The following is a 23,139-nucleotide window of genomic DNA, read 5'->3' on the forward strand; positions in this document are numbered from 1 at the left end:
AACTTTTCGACGCTATTTTTTAAGATTATTATTGAATGCGTTTTTGAATAGAATATGGAAATAAATAATACTTCAATAATGTTTTTTTAAATCTTTTAACAATATGTTAAATATTGAACCGTTTAAAAAGCTGTATATTTATAATAACGTGTACGGATGAAATAATAAGCTGCTTATTTAATATGAAAGTTAATATGTTTTTATTTTATTTGTATCCCGAACAAATAAATTGCAAGTTTCAAACAATGATTTTTTTTGTTCCTTTTTTCTGTGAACATTCTTTTGAGTAGGGGTGATAAAAAAGTTTCGTGTAGGTAGCGTCTTTATAAATGGGAAATCGAATCTGATAATATACTTTTAGAGAAGGTCATTCCTAGATTATTTTTCCTTTGTATGGAATAGAAAACGATTTTTAATGTAAGTATACTTACATTAATTAATAATCAGTATACTTATATTACTTATTATACTTATAAAACTCCCTGGAAATATGTAATGATATAATGCTAATATGTAAATTATTTTTTTTTATAATAAACAAATAGATGCATGCATTTCATTAAAGATATTGTTTCTATTTTTTTAATTAAAATTATTTTAACAAATAAAAAATCGGTATCAGATATAAATATAAAAAACTTGTAATAAAATTGAAATTGTTGTTTTAATAAAAGGTTAATAAAAATAATAATGACAAAAAAAATAAAATTTTGTTTGCATGGCATATTTTACATAATTTATAAAATATAAAATTAATTCTAGATAATATTGCTCTTACTATACTTAGTGCTTACTAAAATATATTTTGTTGTTATTTCATATTGTTTAATACTTAAATAATACATTTTGATGAATCAGAATAAGAAGATATAAGAATAAAATTATAATTATTCAATTAGATTTTCGACAAAATATAAGATAATACCTACATTTATCAAATAATGCAGTGGAAAAAAAAGCGAAAGTGATTTAATTGTTCGGTTGATAATAAAGATATCCTATCTATATATAAAAACAAAAACCTATACAAACGAAAAAAAAGTAGTTGAAAAAATCTCGAAAACATTTTATAGACATTCTGACATTGTATATAATTTAAATGAATAAAAAGTTGTTATATTGTCCGAAAGTACAATATTAAATTCTAAGCGGAGTGAGGAATGTATTTTTTACTTTATTTTCTACAGTCCGTTCATCAGTTATCGGGCTAGGCGTTTTAAATTGTTTGAAAATCCTTTTGATTTAATTGTAACGATAAACTTGCTGTGTAGTGTTTTTTACGGAGGATGTAGGATATAAATTGGAAATTGGCTACACTCCGTAGATCAAATAGATAAAAATTGTGTGGATAACCCCGGATGTCGAATTTAGACTTACTAATGACATTTTTATCTATGTACCTAAGTATATAACATGAGATAAATGATGAAATTGATTGCCCTGATATATTGAGTATTGACGTTTATTCCATTAAAAAATACTCTTATCAACTCAATATGCACTCTCTAAAACTTCTTATAAATATTTATGTTTTTTTTTGTGTGAATTGTGCATAGTAGTTTTACAATATTGAATATTGTATAGTTTTTATTTTACTTTAAATTTAACGTAATCCGTTGAACATATTTTAACAATTTAACACTGCAATAGTACACCACTATAATTGTGAGAAGTACCAAATTTAAGAAAATTGGCCAAAGATACAATAACAAAAGATTTACGAATACGATACTGTTCGTTATTTTGGTATAAATAAATAAATAAGTTAGGAAACTAATTCACTCTGTGATGTACGTTATCGTAAAAAAAATACGGCACTGCAGTGTGTTAAATTCTCTGTTTCTAAACGTATTTTAATACAGCACAATAAATTATAATTTCATACACAATTTATGTATAGTAACTAAGGACAATAAATAAATAAAATTAACAATTTATAGGTATCAACAATTGTAACTATGTACTGGCAATAAATAAAATAAATAAATAAAAATCAACAATCGTAACTATGTAGGTACTGGTAACTAACAGACTGACACAACGGGGAATAAGGTGTTCTAAAAAATATGTTTATAAACATAATTTGAACACGTTTAGAAACCTTAAACCATTTATTATTTTAAATTTTAGTCAAAATCATTTATTTCAGTAATTTATTTGCGTTAACATAGGTACTGGAAATGTTTTAAAAAAAAAAAAATATCTCAATTATCATTGAGAGTCAAGTTTATATTATATTTTTTTTTATAAGTGTTAAAAGTTTTAAACGCACGGGTATGAATTCATCCAGTAACGAGCACTGTTCAAAATTAGTTTGAATTCTGAGCAGAATGATGATTGTATATTGTTTATACAAAGATGTGTATTTTTAAAAACAATTTTTTAAATCTAATAAACTAAATGTATTTTTGCGTCTGAAGACACTTTATAAATGGAAAATGATTTAATATTCAATTATGATGAGAATGGATACTAGTAGCAAATTTAAACTAGTTAAAATTTAGAAGTAAAATAACTTGTACTATTCAATATAATCGAAGAAAGCGGAATTTGGGAGTACCTATTTTATATTTACTCAAAACCAGTAAAAAAATCACGAAAATTGCCAACTAATATTGTAGTTAAACAATACAATACAATATTTACCTAAATTCTTTTAACATTTAAAATTTAAATTTTGATAAAATTGGGTATACATACAAAAAATAATGATTTAGTCATTCCGTTGTAATTGAAATAAATTAATCGTATATAATATGGACTTGAACCTATTGGATTTTTGACATTACGGATAGGTATTATTATTTTATATTTACACAAAGAAAATGTCAAAATATTCTGACTAATTTTAAACTTATTTACCTATACCATTAAACTTTTTCACCAATATATTGTACGTCAGTATTGACTTTTAACTTTATAATTTAATAACAATAATATAATAATAAGATATTACAATATTAAAATAATTATTATATAATAGGTATTGCAAATGCTAGTTTTTGGCAAAAAATAGTTCAATCTGCGCATACATTTGACAGAAAAGTTAATTTCTAATAGTACCTATAGTTTAAATAACTTATAAGATATCCATAAAAATAGAGGCATACGTTTAAGTATCCGCTTAAAATCGTTTTTCTTATGGAATAATTCAACACATCCATTACAGTGATTTCTTTAATGACGTGTTACAATCGAAACCTATTATACAGCAGAGCGACTTCCCTGGTCTATATTTCAATGTGATTGATCACTGCTTTTAAATTCAAATTGACGGCACACCTCTAACACATACCTACCTATAACTGCAGAGTGACCTAATCAAAACAACCAGTAGCCCAGCTATATCTGACATAATATTGCGAATATTATACCTTTCATATGTAAATTGTGTCCGACTTTTCTTTTACGTTCACAAAAAACATCTTTATTTCCGATCGTAAAAACTTTGTGTTTGTAGCAGATACCAAAACTCAAAAGAACCAATATGATGGCAAAAAAAATAATAATAATAATAATAATAAATAAATAAAAACACGCAGTCAATAATATTAATAGGTATCGCGTACCGTTCGTGAGGTTAGGTTCGTAACGTTCGTACGTTCAGCAAATAATATTAGTCGTATTGTTGTTTGGTAATTTTCGTTTTCGTATGCAAACTTATAACATTTATATTATTATAAACGCCTTTGAAAAATTCACGTGAATATATCATTATTATTATTATTATTATTATTAGTAGTAGTAGTAGTATTATATAAACACAATAAATGTCAGGGAGTCGGACAAAATATTCTGTCAAAAGCAATTCCGGAATCAAAATCCAATTTTCCCGGTAACGGTTCCAGACGCTTTCGGTCCCCATGGAAACTAGTCATGCGTTTTATACATTGATGCAACAAAAAAGGTATTTTCGGAAACAACAGGCGTTTTTGGCACGCGCCACCAGCTACGCCACTCTCGGCAAACGGGCAGGACGCGCCGTAACTAGTGAAACGACAACTGCGTTCGCGTCTACTTGTTGATTTTATCTACCACCTGCAGCACAATATACTTCTAATTTTTTTCTCCCTCTCTCTCCTCATCACTTCCGCTCGCTCGAAAATCCAACGTCACGCATTTCGAACTACTAGAGAAGTGCGTCTCGTCGACACCGTTTCGATTACCGAAACACACGATTACTATTATACTATACAGGTAACTCGAATGCTGATAAATAATAAAAATATTTGAGTATAATTTATTGGCTGGCCGATTTCATAGAAATACATTTTGGACGACCAAACGTCTTATTCAGACACAATGCATGTTAAAATGTTGTTATTATTAATTTTTAAATATTTTCTATGAATTACCAACGTACATGATGTTATTATTGTACGTTTATTTTATTTCGTTCCCAGTTTCAAAAATACATACTGAATGTAATAATATAACAATAGGTATTTCGTTATATGTATTTAAACCGTTAACTGCACTATTTTATTATATTACGAAGACATTTATTTCCTATAGTGATCAATGATCAGGATCTATTAACCAAAATATGTAATCAGTTCAACATATTATATCGATGAATTGATAATTGTAGAGTTTATTTAACTTATATTATTACCTAGGTATAATAATATAGGTATTATAATATGCATGCGCATTTTGTGGAAATCAAATTATTTTTGATATTATTAGAAAATATATTAGGTTACGTAGGTACTTATATCAATATCATAATGATAAATATTATTGGTAATGTATTAATTTATTATGCATAAATGTTTGTTTTAAAAAAATGCAATTAATATAATATAAAATTGCATAAATATAATATAATATGATTAATACTGCCTTCAGTATTTATTTTTTTATGTTTTTAAAAAAAAAAATTTTTATATTATTTATGCACTGTTATTTAATTTAAACTACAAATTATATTAAATAAAATGAACGATCATTTGCAAGAATATAATAATATAATATAATACCTAATAATAAAATATTATAATGAAATCCATCATATTGCTATTTTGGAAAATCTTCGCTTACCCCATAAATCTATCATATGGTCAAGTTTGTTGTTCATAAAAATTATAACTTAAAAATATTGTTGAAATAAAATAAATTAATAGTTTGATAAATATTTACCCTATTTACATATAATTAAATAATTAGTACTAAATAAAAAAAAAAAAATAATATTTTTGGAAATATTTTCTCAACTCAACAATTTGAATTGAGTTAGTTGAAAAATTTAGAAAGTTACGATTTTTATGTTTTCCATTTTTTAACTAATTTAACATAAAAAAATAACCGAATAGGATTTTATTCTAAATATAGGATATAAGTCGGGTACTTATTTAGTTTTATGGTTAAGTTAATATGCTTGACTTTATTATACCTATATTATTATTGCGAAAATCAAAAATGTACCTAGTATAATATATTAAATATTGAATAAATTCGAATGTACTTGTTTAGTAACTTGTACTTGAAGAAATTCAAAAATGATAATAACATACAAATTTGGGGAACTTTACTCTGGCGTATAGTATGTTTCGTGTACCTCGTCCTTGAGCACTGTGTTTAGAGAGGTCAATATAATGTATGCGTTAGGATTTAAATTGTTATTCAATGTACATACGAGTAAAGGAGATGAGTCTAATTCTATGGATAGTTTAAGTTATATAATGTTAGGTATAGTGATTTTTGATTCGGTAGATTGAACAAATGTTTTCCAGAAATATCGCACATAACTTAAAACGTATATAGAATACCGACGTACCGTATAATGGTACGAATAGGTTCGTAGTATAAATCGCTCAAACTTAGTCTAAATGTTTTAAATATTTCATTGTTAACTGAAAATTATAACAAAATTAATCCTCGATGATTAATATTTTTTGAATTACAACAAAATAACCAAAATAGTTTGACAAAAAATGGAATATTCTAATTAATTATGCCGGATTTTCATATTCGAACATTTTTTAAACGAAGGTGACGAACTGTCAAATACATTTGAATAATTCTCGTTGTTTTAATACGTTTCGACATTATACAATATTTACATTTGTATTAATTATTTTGCAATAAACTATCTAAGTGTTATAGTTTTTATTTGTTCGTTTCCACTAAACTTTATAAGTAGTTTTAAATTTACTTTTAACTATATTTTGTTTGCGGTGTACATAAAGTAATTAATGAATATAGTTACCTACCAATATATTGTAGTAAGTAGGTAAGTACGTAGTTTATTTAATCCGTTCGGATTAATTATTAATAATGTTTATTAGTAAACGTCTGAGTGGTTTTCTTCCCGGACATATTACATAACGGATATTGATAATACAAGTACCTACCTATGTCTGATTATGTAAACTACAGAAATAGCTTCAAACTTCAAAGGGTTGCAGACAATATATCATCCACTGACCAAAAATGATCGTGAAGATAATATTGTCATCTATAATATTAATTAGTTTCTGATAGTATAGGTATCTACCTAGTGAATAATAAAAAAAAAATATTTACTCTAATAAACAAAATAATAATTTCATAAAAGAATCTTTTTATTAAGCTATTTATAGATGATTCTAATGTTAACATTTTTTTTAAGTTGAATTATGTTCCTTGGGCAAAAAGATTGAAAATGGTAATACAACATTTCTCTTTAAGTTTTCTAACAGCAGTTAAAAAAAATAAAAATATCGAAAATACATACTTAATTTTTTTAAACGTTTGAAGTTCCAAAATTCGATATTCAACATTTCAACCCTAATATTACTATAGGAATAACAATTTTGGGTTGTTTTGGTTATTTTGTTGTAATTTAAAATATATTAACCATTGAAGATTGATAATAAATCTATAATACATTAATTTAATAAAATAATCATAATAGGTGTCAGACATAAAATAATAACAATAATAATAATCGTAATCAATAATTATAATTATTATATTATGTTAAATATAAAGTATAGAATAGCTATATAATATAACATAGCCACATAGGTACGTCATGTTTATACGTAATATTTATAATAAATGCATTTCTTAAAAATACCAATACATACAGTGACATAATTAAATTAAATCTCCTATAATCTTAAATCTCAATTTATTATATCGAAATGACCAAAAAGTGACTTGACACTCTTCTCACAACAACAGTCCAATTTTAATTAACGTTTTAGTCCTTTGTCATTTTGTTAAAACACATTTGAACTCAACAGTCAACATAATTGACACATTTACGGATGAAGAAAAAAGAAGAAAATAATCTGTTTTATTTACTTAGGGCTTACAGAAGTCTCTGAAGAATTATATATACCTAATGTTACATCATCAATTTTTATTATTATTTCTTCTATAATTTATTTACCTTATCGTAATTATTGTTATTAATTTGTCTATAATATCAAATGTATCTACAGCTATATCACATTATTACTTAATTGTACTTTTAATCTATATACATTATACCTGTAAATTAGGTAAAAATTATAAGTTATTATTAATAATATAAGTATATAATATTAATATAGTATTACTACTTACCAATATAGTTAAAAATGAATAACAAAAAAATATTAAATATTGAATTAAATTTACAAGTATAGTATATACCTGTGCTTTTACTATATTGTATTTTATTATACTCATAAAATATATTTCTTGATACTATAATAATACTATATTTAAAGTACAAACAAAATTATGAAAACATTTTCTTTTTTTCTTTATATGCATATTGTATATTATATATAACATAATATAATCAGTTTAAAGTTAAATCATTTTGCGTGCGCGTAACTGACGTATTAATGGAAAACAGTCAATATGAAAAAAATAGATAAAAAAAACATGAAATATATAACGTAAAATTTAATGCAATTTCTGTCATATTTTTCGTTTTTCATTTTTTATAACGTATAGGTGTGTATGTATTTATTTTTTACATCAAACTGAAGTAAAGTTAGCTAAAATATTTGTCAAAGGCTACAGGTGAAATATATTAAAGAAATAAATAAAGTCAAAGAGAGAAAATATATCGAAATGTACCCTACAAAGGTCTGTCAATTATGTTTCAAATTAATGGCATACCTTTTGGAAAAGGGTAAACGGGGATGGGAATCTAGAACCCATAGGTACTTACACTGTAGCTAGTTCTGATTATTTGCATATATTTTTTTCTTCAAGATTTTATTTTTTAAGTCAATATTATTTGTGTCTAATGATATTTCTGGGTACCGAGTATAATATTATGTACATTTATAAATCAAATTGTTTACTTACAAATTATTTTAAAGTGCATTATTTAACAATAAATATTATATAATATATATTATATTATATATATTATGTCCGTCCCTCAATTTCGAAAATAATTTAAATGTACGATGTTTTATTACATCTTATTTTGCTTGACATAATATTGAATCAATGTTTTTCTTATGGTGTATTTTTGAACGCAGGCGTTTTAAAATACGCTTTAGAAAAAGAACACGGCATAGATATAATTTAAAGGTCCAATTATTATGGTCGATATTATATACAATCCGACAAGTCGGGCGACAACAACGAAAAGTTGTAACATATACAGACAACAATTATTATAACAACCACAATAAGCGAAACACTATATTATAATATTATATTATGTTGTTAATCGAGAATCGCGATGTTGCCCGCACTAACTTTGTTTTTGATCTATATAATCACATTTTTAATTACTGCATATATCTGCCGTGCCGTATCTGTACATTATTTTTTTTATTGCATTTATCGTGACTAGTTTGATTATTTTACGTCCTTAAATAAAAGAAAACTTTTGTATACCTATTGTTAAATATTCATAGATGTCAAACAAAGTATCTATTAAATCCATCGGTCATACATTTATTATCATGAAAAATAACAACGTTTTACTCTATAGTTATACAATAAAATAATAAGAATTTTATTTCAAACTTACGTTTTATTTTTGTGTATTTTATTTGTCGAGTATGATAAATAAAGAGGCTGTTATAAGTCACATACGTTTTTCAAAAAAACAATAAAAAACAATCTATATATATTTTATTATTACCTTTTAGTTTTCATGAGCTTAATGGTTATAAAACCAAGAAACTTTGTAACTGTATTGTCTGTATTAATGACGGGTGATAAATAATCCTACAAGATCTCTAAAATCATTGATGATTGAGTTGTATTAATAATCGTTAAATTTAAAACCAATTAGGTAATTTATTTAAGCCAATATATAGCGCGCAGATGTAATATTAATTATATATTCTCTATGGCTGTTTTGTATTTAAGCTAAATTGTATCGTACATTATTAAATCTTTAATGGGTATTATACTATTATTCCAGTTAATTTCAATTGCACATTTCATGATTTCTTTTCCGGTTTAGTATGAATTATATATTGGTAATTTTAAATGCATAAAAATATAATGAATACGCCTGTATGAATCCAATATCCATACACATTTTACTGTATAGTTAATAATAAAAAAAAATACATATAGTTAACAGATTTTTAATTTCATTAAACCTTTTATTTATTAGTTACCCTATAAATAGTAGCAATCGGTACTGTATATTTTTTTTAAGGCATCTATAAGAATTTTTTTATTTCTAGTGTATCAAGAGAATTTAAAAATCAAAATTACAAACGTTAAAAATTTTTGCAAAAACAAAAACACAATATATATTTGCTTTATCCTTTTATTCTTTTAATTTCGTTATCTATTCATATATTCTCAAATATTTCATCATTTTATAGTCCAAGCAGAGTGAGAGAACTATTGAGTATTGGTTTTATAGTTATATGCTTTTATATCTCAGAAAAGTCGAGTTTTGGAATAGAAAAAAGCTTCATAAGTTTGTAACGCTCGTTATCGACTTAATTGATTAATAAATTAACACATTTGATAGTTTTCCAATAATATTAAAATTATTAGAAAAGTTGAAATTAAATAATATTATAGATAGGTGCCTGGATTTAACGATTCTTTAGCTGTATATTAAATCATGGCAATAATCTTACAAAATATATAAAGTACGTTGTTTATTATTATATTTTAGAGTAGGTAGTTGTTGAATTGGAAACATATACACATTTCATTAATTACTCAGGAGATAATTATGTTTTCAATTTATTGTATGTGCAATATTCATAAGACTAACTTTTCCTTAAATTAATAAATATATATTTCAATTTTAAAATACACGTGATATCATAAGTTAAAATGTTGAAAGTTTTCTTCCATCGTAAAGTTTGCTTTACAGAAACGCATAGAATGGATTAAAGTCACATCGAAAACTTTATTCAGATAGAAGGTAATAAACGTACCTAATACATGACTGGTTTGAGAAAAATGCAGTCTTCCAATTTACGTGAATGATATTACTGTTAATTATATTTGACTTGCAAAAAAATTATTAGAAAAGTCTTGAATTTTAATATTTGATTCATTTTTAAATAAAAGTTATTTATTTTGTTATTTATTAACTCTATTTGAATTTATTTAATAACATAAATCATTATTGATTAATGTAATAACACACCATAACAGCTATATGGTATAGAATATAGATAGGTATATCATTTGAAAATAATGTTATACATTTAAAAATATTAGTTTATTTTGTATCAATGCAATTATAGTTTATTAATTTATTTTGTTATTTAATTACTAAAATAGCATAACTAAATTATAATAATTAGTACTAACCATATTGTGATAATAAATGTGCTGCTTATTAAATGGTATGAGCCTAGAGTGCTAGACCACGTTCAGTTCAAATAATAGAGGCAAGCTGGATATATTAAAAATACCTTAGAGAGTTGAGCACTTGTTTTGCATCGCTCACCTTGGCATAAGATAGTGATAATTAGATTTGATGTTAGTATTTTAATTAAATGTGTCAACAAACTCTATCTTTTTACAATGTTACAATAAGAATATTACAAATAACTCATAGAGACAATATATTTTTTATTAGTTGTCTGGTACACTGGTATCAGCAGCTTCGTGGTCGTCTAGGAAGCTATTATGAGTTTGCCGTCTTCTGGGTTATTCTTGGGAGATTTTCGCCGATTTTGAAGTAGAGAGCTCCTTAAGTTTTATTTAGTCTGTCGTGAAAGTTTTTAAATTGATTTGTTATCCATGTTGATAGCTATAGTAATCCCGTTTCGTTGTGTTTATTTCACACGAACCGATGAGTTTTTAATTTTATTCTCAATAATTCATTTTGGAAAGTTTTTAGTTTTTGGTTTTTTAATTTTTGTTTAAATTTAAAAAATTATGAATGTTCATAGAGGAGAAAACCACGTAATTTTAAAACCTATATTTTTTTAAGAGCTAGTATAAATATTATAAATATTATGCAGTTATTATTTGCTGATAATAGGTATCGCCGGAGGTATGGCCATATTTATTGGAAAATGGATTTATTCTTTTTATTAATAATGCATTTTGTTAAATTTAACCTATTATATCAATAGTATTTTTGTAATTTTGCCTTTAATGAATAGTGATTGAAAAATATTTATGGACTATTTTAATATAATATTAATAAGTATAGTATAATTGGTTTTTATAATGTCTGCAAAATTGAATATCTAATGGTTATTCATTTATAATTTTAACAAATCCACATAATGTTGATTTTATTTGTTTTTTAGTTTACACTTTCATATAATTTGTGCATGGAAACTTCTACATAGAAATGAAAATATGAAAATAAGGTTTACATTAATTAAACGTGTGTTTTATTGAATAACAACCAAAATTCAATTATTTTCAAGTACCTACCTGTCCCACCTATTATTTATATTTCAATTTTGTTTATAATATATACACTTCAAATTTAATATAAAAGAATTTATAGTAAAAAATAAAAAAAAAATTTTAAAAACACACTTTTCCATAAAAACATTTAAAAAAAAATTTTTAAAATTGCACTAAAAAGACAAAAATAATTCTCTGTACTTAAAAATAATGAAAAATTTATTGATGAAAAATTTAAAAGTGTGTGGTGCTCATACACTTGACATATATTCCCAGTCACTATCTTATAAACATGATTGAACAAAGAAGTGTATGTGAGACTTTCCTTGGCTTTTAAATTTTTCATCAGTAAATTTTTCATTATTTTGCTCTTATACTTGACATATACTGCCAGTCACTATCTTATAAACAGGATTGAACAAAGAAGTGTATGTGAGACTTAGCTCGGCTTTTAATGTTTTGTATGATGCACCACACACTTTTAAATTTTTCATCAATAAATTTTTCATTATTTTTAAGTACAGAGAATTATTTTTGTCTTTTTAGTGCAATTTTAAAAATTTTTTTTTAAATGTTTTTATGGAAAAGTGTGTTTTTAAAATTTTTTTTTTATTTTTTATTTTCTACTTTTTAGTTGAAAGTAAATATTTTTATTAAACGTTTAAGAAATATGTTATCCGGTGTTTTCGGTACCTATATCAGAATACCGGTATAATGTTATTTGGTAATAATTACCGTTGTTAACATAGATATTATAATAATGGATAGGACACGCCTATACTTGCTTCGTAAGAGGTTGCGGTTTTTTTTTGGGGAAGAGAGAAAGTTCAATATCTGCGAGAGATATTACGGCGACGTCGTGGGGACAATCCTTTTTTTTTTTTTTGGTCCATGTCCCAAAATGACAACGGATTATTGTATTGTCATCCAAGACCAAGGTCTATACCAATTTTCAGAATTTTTCATCTTCAAAAAGTGCCTCAAATCGAGCGCGCAAGATTTGATCACAGACAGACGTGAAACCAAACTTAAGAAAAGTGTTAAAAATACGATATCTTATTCTAATATTTATTTAAAATTAGTGTAATATTATCTATACAAACTGTACATGTTATATGATACTGCACATGATATAGGTTCATATAAAGAACCTATGGGGTGGAGTAATACTAACCCAGTCCCCCCTCAGTTTCAATACCACACAAAAAGAAGGACTTACAAGTTATTTGTCGGACTTTAAGACATTACATTTCATCAGTTATTTTTAATCTTGTTTATATTAGTTTGTTCGTTAATCTTAACAATTGTTTTAATATATCTGTATACGATTTTAAATGTATAAACCTATTACTTACTCATTTTTATTTCTTTATGTAAAAAACAATATGATTAAAAATATATAAGTTTTTAAAAATGTTATTAAAAAATATTTAAATTTGAAAACCACATATAAACATCATATTATCTAAGTAACGCATTGGAAAAGTATAACTAATTTATCATCATTGAACAATTTTGTTCTCATAATACTATTAGGTACTATGTAATAAACCTTATGTCAGATACCATTTTAACTTTTAAGTGAAGTAGATTCATGATTAAAACTATCAACAACAGTTATATAAATATGGATGGATATTGTTGAGAACATTTAAGAATATTCCAATAGTTTGTGTTAGAGCGTGTTTTTTCATATACATAGTTATATATAGATATTTAAATTATTTAAAATTTCACACAGTAAACCAAAACTAAAAAGGAAAAGTCATTATTTTATTATTAAAATTTATCTAATAATCTGTATGTCTGTAAAAATGAAAAAGCTGAGCCCGGAAACTATATGATTGTTATAAAAATAGTGAAAACCAATTGGCAAGTTATAATACAGTTTAAAAAAAATAAATAGAAATTTATTAATACGAAATTTATGTTGATATACCAATAGAAAATCGGCTTTGAGTTGTAAACAATTATTGTTATTTGAGTTTATGGATTAACTTGCTTCAAAAGCCACATGCGTCATCAAAGGGAAATAATTGCATCTAATGTTGAAATCTTGGATTCAAATTTCAATCAACTGTAGTAGACAAAACAGATTACAGTGTAAAATTATCACAAGACTTAAGGAATAGTCCTATATGTTCTACAACTAGGGTATTGTCGTTATTAAGTGGCCAAAAATATTTAAGATACATACTATTTTGACATAGTTGTATAGGTGGGTATTTATATATAATATTATATATTGTATAAAAAGGTGACTTGTCATTTTTCATTTGAAGCAATATTTCTGGTAGAAAACGTCGTCCGTAATTATTTAATAATATAAAATCGTGAAATCGTACGTTTTTTCTCCTTTAACCGCTTTTATTTCGAGTAGCGTTTCGAAAATCGAAAAATGACCTCTCTCAAGTACCAGCTCAAGAACATTACTTTTCAGAAAAGATGCTATATACTTGATATTTTTGAGCAAGTTTAGAGGGAGAAAAAGTGTTTACAGAATAAAAAAGAAATAAACATCATTGTAAAACCATTGCATTCCTCCCTCCGCTCAGAATCTAATACCTTATAAAAATATTCACTGAATAGTATAAAATATTTTTTAACAAAATCATCAATGGAGATTTTACTAATAGCCAATAGGTATATAATAAAAATAATTTTTATATTGTGATATATATGATATATCATTACAATTTTCAATAAATGAATAACATTAAATTAATTAACTAATTATTCAATACTGAAGACTTTTTATTCCTAAATTGAAATGTTATTTAATAATAATAATAATAATAATATTTATTTAGCAAACAAACAAGATAAAACAAAATATACAAACAAATTATTATTATAATTATTATTTAGTGCATAAACGTTAACAATATATTACAATTATTGTTGTATTTAACTAAATGTATGAGCACGTGTGAAAAACAATTATTAAAATATAATTAAGAAGTATTTTATTTTTAAATATTAAGTATTCATAGATAAAAAGCTTTTAATTGACAATTCTTTTAAAGTAAATTACCAATTACTTAATTCATACTATTCAAAATCAATATTTTGTTTTTAAAAAACACTTTTGGCAAAAACAAAATAATTATAGGTATACTTATTATATGTGTATTTAAATTATATAGTAAAGGTACAGTGTCTTAATATATTATATCAAAGAAAGATATTATAAAACAATTATGAAAAAACTCATCTTTTCATTTTTGTTTCAAATAACTTTTAAAAATAAAAATAATAAAATAACAATACAGTTTTTGTGTATATTATAATATTAATTAGGTAATTCGATATGCATTTTAAATTTTAATAATATGTAAAGAACACTGAGTCACTGAATTAAATGTTATCGTAATATAATTAGTATATTACCTGGATTTTAATAAATGCAAAGTTTTATTATATACATCAGTAATCATTAATCAACAACAAATATATACATTTAGGGAAATTTGAATTGTAAAACAAAGTTTATTTCAGATAGCAGAGAAGAGTCATTAAGAAATTGTAAAAATGCACAATTTAGCTCATAATGTTCCAGTGTTGAGCTCGCCATCATCGTTTGTGTATAATCAATTCGGAACTTATGGAACAACTTATAATCAAGTTTGTCAGGTATGTGCTTGAAAATATGGAATTATATCTTATATTTTTAATATTCGACACACTACTTACGTATATGACGTATTCGACAATTCAACATTACACTGTTTTCTCACCACTCAGTAGGTATAGGTACTATATTATTTTTGTCAAAGTTGTTTAAGTTTATAATTACGACAGATTATACTATTTCAGTATTGGTTGTAAGTTTTGAATAACTTACTAGATGAACATATTATATCTATCATACTACAATGAGTCCTATATATATTTTTAATATTTCTATATACTCTTAAAATAAAATATTAGGAACCAACATGTAAAAGGCACAATTTGTTTTTATAAATAACATTTAGAAAAAAAATCAATTAAGTATCATACACTTTAAAATTATGAATCAAATTTTTATAACAATTTATTTTTGTTTATGAATACATATTACTGCATGCAATTATATTCATTGTGCTCTATACTCAGTCGTATCTGTAAATAGATATGTTGATAGTGACTGTTGAAAAATAGATATTATTGGTTGTCAATCATTATTAAATTTAGCTAAATAAAATAAAATTTGCATTCTCATAAAAGTCAACCATAAAAAATAGTTGGCTACTTTCAAATTGAATTCTAAATCAAAACACTTTAAAATAAATTATATAAATATTGTATACAACAACTTCAACCAAGGCTGAAACTGTAAAATCAGTTGTTTTTATCTTGCACACGCGCAGGGGTAGGTATAATATAAATCACCTGTCGTACTTTATTGAGTGTGATTACATGGTTAAAATTATGATATTATAATCCTGGTATAAAAATTAACAAGAAAAACATTATATGCGATTTCCTTGCAACTTTTTTAATAATTAAACTTCAAAAAGTTGAAAAACAAGTAATTTATAATTTATAAATATTTTAATACTTTAAAATCCCTCGAGTATAGTAAAAATATAGTATTTATTATTATATTAATATTATCTCAACATCGGTATCCGAGAAATATACGGACAGCGATGATTTTCAATATAAACTTTATAAACTGTACTCCACGTGATAATATGGAGTCAACTTGTGTTTCCTACTGACTTACTGTTGTATCACATCTTGACTCCCGAGTAAAAAAAGGTAATAATAAATTAAGACAAATTTAATATGACGTTAGAATAAATTTTAATAAAATTCTTTATATTTTATGACGTACCTAATGTAATAATTTTTTTTATAAACAGTCCTCATTAATAGCGACAGTCCAACCTCCACCGTCTGTGTCTACTTATATTAATTCGATGGTTACTGCTCAAACAATTACAACACCAGTCGTTTCCTCAATCAACAGTAAGAATTCATGTTCTACATTTCATAATTGCATAATATTGATTGCCATTTTCTTATTACCATTACAGCTCAAATTGTGGATAGTCGCAATGTTTTGTCTAATATACCGTCACCGACCATACCAATGTTTTCAATTAACAGTCGTCCAAACACATCAACCAGAGAACAGCATTCGAATACTAGAACCACCAATCCAATTTTGTTTAATAATTCATCTATGCAACAACAGTCATTTTCCACTCGTAAATATTAATTATATTTTTCATTTTTTTTCAAACCGTCTTTAAATTTAACCATCATAACAGTCTTTTAGCTGACCAACTTAATTTTTTAGGAAAAACTTTTTATCAAATTTAAAACATGATCGCTAACCATGATAAGTAATGTCGTATAATATACCTAGGTAGTTTATAGAGATAATAATATTATCTTACTTTATATTATAAAGTTACTATTTTTGAGTAATTTTCACCGGGTTGGGGTGTCTAATGTTTTAATTTGTAGGTACATAGTCTATGAAGGGAATAGAACCCTATGAAACATTTAGAGCTCTATTTCTATCATCCAATAATGAATAAAGTACATATAAAACCATAATTAACAGAAAAGTTATACTGAAGTCTGGTTAGTTCAATAGGATTAAGTCCAGTGGCGCCGAACTACATTTTTTTAGGTGTGGCAATGAACAATAACTTATACCCACCTATCCTCATAGAATATTGGAACTAACTCGTGGGGGCAACCCCCCCCCCCTTCCCATCACCCAAATTTTTAATCAAAAAAATATTTTTACAAGTTATTATATTTACTGCATTTTGTTTACACTATAGCATTATTTCATATTTTAACACATTACAATTAGGTTCATCTCTAGAACAAGCCTCCTAAAAATGAAAACCAAGTTATTATCATCTTAAAACAATAATCACAGTCACTGATTTAGTTAAATAAGCTTTTAGCTAGGTACATCATACCATTCAGTAAAAATTAGAACTATGACATTTTTTCTTATACCCATGTAAAATTGTAAATATATGTATATTATTTGGTTAATGGTTATACAATATCTTTAATATAATCATAATATCTTTTTTAGTACTGTACTATATAGTAATATGTTAAGTAAAAATATTAATAATTGCTTTAGTTTCAATACCAATATAATTTTCATATGAAACTTACATTTTTTTTTCAAAATTTCAATTGTCTATAAATAATTCGAAAATAATTAATATATTTTGAACATTTCATTATGTAGGTACTTACAGAAAATTATAATATTTTATTATAATCATTTGCTGAAAATTTAAAGTATCTATTTATAGTTAATTGTTGAATTTACAACAAAATATCAAAAATTGTTTGAGGAGAATAATTAATTAACGGTTAAATATCCATCGTAAAAAATTGAATTTCAAATGAAATGAATGTGATTTTTCGGTAAACTTTTCTTTTAACTTTTCTTGTTTAGACAGACGAACATTTTTAAATTTTCGCAATTAAATTTTGTTCAAGTTTTAACTTTAGACGCGTATTAAAAAAACATAAATAAAAATGTTTAAAGCTCAAAAAGAGTTAATATATTTTGAATCTCTTGTAAGTTGTAGGAAATATCTTGTAAAGAAAATGCTCATGTATTATATAAAAATGTTGTTAAAATGTAAAGTTTGTATGGTTCTTCATTTATGAGTTACAACTTACAACAGAAAAACATATTCGATTTTTTCAATAACTGGTTTTGTGTAAAAATTAATTTTATTTGTTAATTTTCTATTATTTTTCACAAAGCTTTTGAAAACTTCTGGGAATTTTTTACTTTTGAGTTTTGACCCAAAAAATACCAACTAGATTTACTTTCCCATCAGAAGGGATGCCGAAGAAGAAATTTGAACCAATTTTACTGTCTTAATAGGTGATTGCAGACACAAAATAAAAATGAAATTTAAAAGCACGAATCATTGTTATAAAAAATTCAATCATGTGTGCCGGGGGCCCATCACTCCGGTTATTTCAATTAATACCAATTGCTTTATCACTTGTAAAATAAAAATAGTAAATGTAATGTATTATCAGAGGTTTTTGACTTTTTCACGATACTATTGTTTATAAATACTAGAATTTATTTATTAATTAAAACACTATTATTAATTTAATTAATTAATTATTAGTTAGTTATTAGCTATTTCTAAAGTCACCCACAGACACACAGTACACACTGCACGCTACACCACACTAGGAATTCATCTTTTTATAATTGTATATTTGTACAATATATTATTATACTTAGGATAACGATTACCCACCAATTTTAGGGGTACACCCACCCACCCCCTAAAACATGGTTTCAGCGCCACTGGGATTAACTGTACAAAATTTATATTAATCATTAAATATGCCTTTTATCCTACATAGTTGTTTTACTGTAGTTGCGTATGATTATGATATTATATTAAAGGTGATATTGGCATTTAATATTCAAATTACGATAACATTTCAAAATATATTTATTATTTATGTATTTGTAAAGTTCATGATAAACCATCGTGAAAATCTTACAAAAATGATATTAGTCATAAAATATTCGACTATAACTTTAATTTTTATTCTATTTTAAACTTATAATTATCATATATTATTATGGCTATAGGCATGTCCAGCTTTTAATATTTTCTATTTTTTCAAAGAGTTTTAAATTATTTTTAAAAACATATTTATTTATTTTTATGATAATCTAGTAATCTAGTAACTGTCATTAGATGGATACATGGCTCAGTAAAGGATTGTATAAAAATATTGAACCTTCGTGTTTCAATATTCCAGCATAACATGTTAATACCATTATTTGACAAATCTAAGAAATAGACCATAATATAATTATAAAAATTATATTATCTTGTCTTAGAATCTAAAATGATTAATAAATATAAGAAAATCCCGAAATAGTTCACTCGTTTGTTAAGCCACTGTTTTTGTCTTCGGGCGAGTCTTTCGAGTGTCAGTAGGTATTATAAAGATACATCATATAATATATATCTTTATACGGTTTAAGCCAAATGTCTTAGTTTATTTTATTTGAAAATAGCTATAAATGGAATTGTTTTTGAAGTTTTTTCATTTTGTAGAAAATATAATGGAAAAATATAAATAGTGAGTTTGTGTTTTTAAAGTGTATTTTATTTCACATTAAACATAATTTGAATCTTCTATCATTTTTAGAACTATTAGTCATTTATTCAATACTCGTAGAATAGTCATAACATACTTTATGTTAGATAGATACAAATACTTCGTTCCAAATCTAACTACAAAATTCAGCTTCTACCCCCCGAGTCTACAATTTATATTAATAATTTAAAACAAAAGTTGATTGACAATTAAATCTAGCGATTTTAAAATTGAGTAAACTCTGATTTATTGGATTATGATACATTTTGAGTTTTGACATTCCACGATTTACTTTTTCATTAATTCTGTGGCTAGACTATCGGACGTGTTAAGCAAACATTTAAAATCCCCTTTTTTCGTTGACATCCGCAAAATAATAATTGGAAGAGAAGTAAAATATACTCAACGCTTCTGCAGTCAAAAGACAATATTATATAATTTGTTTATAGTGCAATGGTGGTTCTGAATTATAGGTACTCATGTTGTCGTACATTTAGTTTTCTCTAAATCAATTTCATTTAGTCATTTCCAATCTTTGTCAATCCATATCACATCCATATAATATGGCCTTGAGGGTTGTCAATGGTTATCATATAATATATTTATCCATAGTATATTATATACGTCGTAAATAACAAAAATAAATTAAATTTCCCACAATACGTTTGTATAAAACCAATGATAATTAATAATGCAGACATAATTTCAAATAGATCATGCTATACTAGCAGAGTCTCTTCAATTATCAATACCAGCGCATCAAAACAGAATAATTTCATCAAACAGAGATCCAACCACGTTTAATAATGTTTCAACACTACATCGTATAGGTATGGTAATCATTTATCATATAATAGTTATTATTATTTAGAAATTAATCAATGTAATATCTCGAAAAATATTTTTGTATAATAATATAATCACTATATTAGACTCTATTATACACATTTATAAATTATTTTATAATTATTTTAGTCCCTTACCAAGCGGTATTTAATCAATTTTCAGCTGCAATGCCAAATACTCCTCGTAAGTTTTCTTTTCTGAATTTGTAATACAATTGTAGATTTTAATATGTTGTTTTCACATTTTTTTCTTAGGACACAATATCACTTTTGGACCTGAAGGCAGTAATTTGTTTATATACCATTTACCACAAGAGTTTAGTGACAACGAACTCACCCATATGTTTATGCCATTCGGTCAAGTGCTGAGCTCAAAAGTGTACATAGATAGGGAAACAAATCAAAGCAAATGTTTCGGTAAGTACATTTCTTGCGAATTATTTTACGACAAACATCAGTAGTTATTAAAGTTATTGAACATGCGTTAATTATTACCAAAGTTAAATGGAAAGATTTCCCACATAAATATTTAATTAAAAAAAGAGATTTATACCTGCAGATAATTAAAATTAAAAACAATGCTTAATTTATTATTTGTTAATTCAAATTCGTTATAACTTATTGTATTAAAAATAAAATAATCATTTACCAAACTGTAAATATGAAATTATGCATAAATATTTTGACATATATAATCTTATTATTAAAAATATTTTTGAACTTTTACAGTTAGTATTGAATAATACATTTTTAAAACATTTTTCGTAACAGGTTTTGTGTCATTCGATAATCCAACAAGTGCACAAACTGCCATTCAAGTAATGAATGGTTTTCAGATCTGCCAGAAGAGATTAAAAGTACAATTAAAACGCCCAAAGGAAAAAAATTCTAGTAGAATTTACTTTTGAATGTGATTGATTTATCAAATTTGAACGATCTTACGTATTAAATTTAATGTATGAAACCAGTCAGTATACTGTAAAATTGATACAACAATATTATTAAATTCTCTAAGGTAAACATTTTTATAAATGTACTATTCTGAGCTAAAAGCGAGCTAAATTTAAAAAAAATATAAATAAATAAAATACAGATTTCATTAGGACTATTAATATAAATTATTTCAAAATATCAACTTAACAAAATGTATCAAATAGGTACACAACAAGTAATTATATAGGTATATTATGTAACTTAATTTTAATCAAGACGTTTTTATGGTTTCATACAATCATTGCAAGTGGTAGGTAATGATTCGATTTGTACAGAAACAGAGAAAACTGTTTGTAATTATAATATTATTAGTGACGCACTCTGCTTTTTTTAAACACACAACAACGAATTTGTTTCTTTATTTTCAAAATTGAATTAGTTAGGCTATAACTTATATCTTATATCTACTAATAGCTACTGAAAAACAAAAATATTAATTCATATAATAACTATATAGGTACCTATCTATTAAAAATTGTTATTTTACAACTAAAAATTTAGAATTACATACATTATTTTATAATACTGTATAATGTTAGAATGCGATAAAAAATAAAATACTTATTTACTGATAAAACATGATAATGTCATTAGAAGATTTTCTATGATAAACCTATTCGAAATATGACAATAAAATACCTGGGTAATACGACGATTACCTAATTTTAATTAAATCAAAAAATTTTGTAGTCTAAAAGGTTAAAATAATATGATTTACTGTTCGGGATATTTAAATATTTAACCGTAGAATTTCTTTATGCAGTTAAAGGAAATTTAACTAATTCGCCAACCTTAAATAAACCATAAAACAATATTTAAGTTTTTTTTTCATGTTTATGCTTATTTTTACATCAATGCGCATGAAATTATTAAAATTAAAGTTTGATTCTGAATAAAAAGAGGTTTTTTAAAGTATTAATACAGTTATTTAGTAGATAATTAGATTAAAATAATGACTTAATATTTTAGATGATTTTTGTACGACGCGACTCGACGCAACTCATACTATTTAAACAAAATACTTTTAGTACCTACTTATTCAATTATATAGACATACGATTTGAGTAGGTATAAATTAAATAAAAAATGTACTCATATGATGTAATTCAAGTTGTATAGTATTTAAAATTATTATATTTATGTGGACATCATACAAATTATGTATAACCGAATATTGAAAAACAATAATACATTTTAGAAAAACAATTTAATACCCATACTTAATTAAATTAATTAAATTGAAATACCCATAGGTAATCGATTTAAATATTACCATGAATAAGGCATAATAAATACACAATGTTCTTATAATTGTTTATAGTTTTGAACTTGGTAAACATTAATAATTTAACCGTACTTTAAACTGCAAATGAAATATAAT

The 23,139-nt window shown here is 24.8% G+C and overlaps 1 protein-coding gene across 1 annotated transcript; it reads left to right on the top strand.

Moving 5' to 3' along the window:
• The first annotated feature begins 4,030 nt into the window (after positions 1 to 4,030).
• LOC132939491 (CUGBP Elav-like family member 3-B) lies at positions 4,031 to 23,139 on the top strand. Its single transcript, XM_061006680.1, is given in 9 exon segments — positions 4,031 to 4,197; positions 15,298 to 15,432; positions 16,650 to 16,755; positions 16,824 to 16,997; positions 20,634 to 20,750; positions 20,896 to 20,949; positions 21,021 to 21,182; positions 21,537 to 21,554; positions 21,557 to 23,139. Coding segments are annotated over 8 exon segments (834 nt in total). The 5' UTR covers positions 4,031 to 4,197; positions 15,298 to 15,330; the 3' UTR covers positions 21,658 to 23,139.

This window comes from Metopolophium dirhodum, chromosome 2 (assembly GCF_019925205.1).
Source record: "Metopolophium dirhodum isolate CAU chromosome 2, ASM1992520v1, whole genome shotgun sequence".
Taxonomy (NCBI): Eukaryota; Metazoa; Arthropoda; class Insecta; order Hemiptera; family Aphididae; genus Metopolophium; species Metopolophium dirhodum.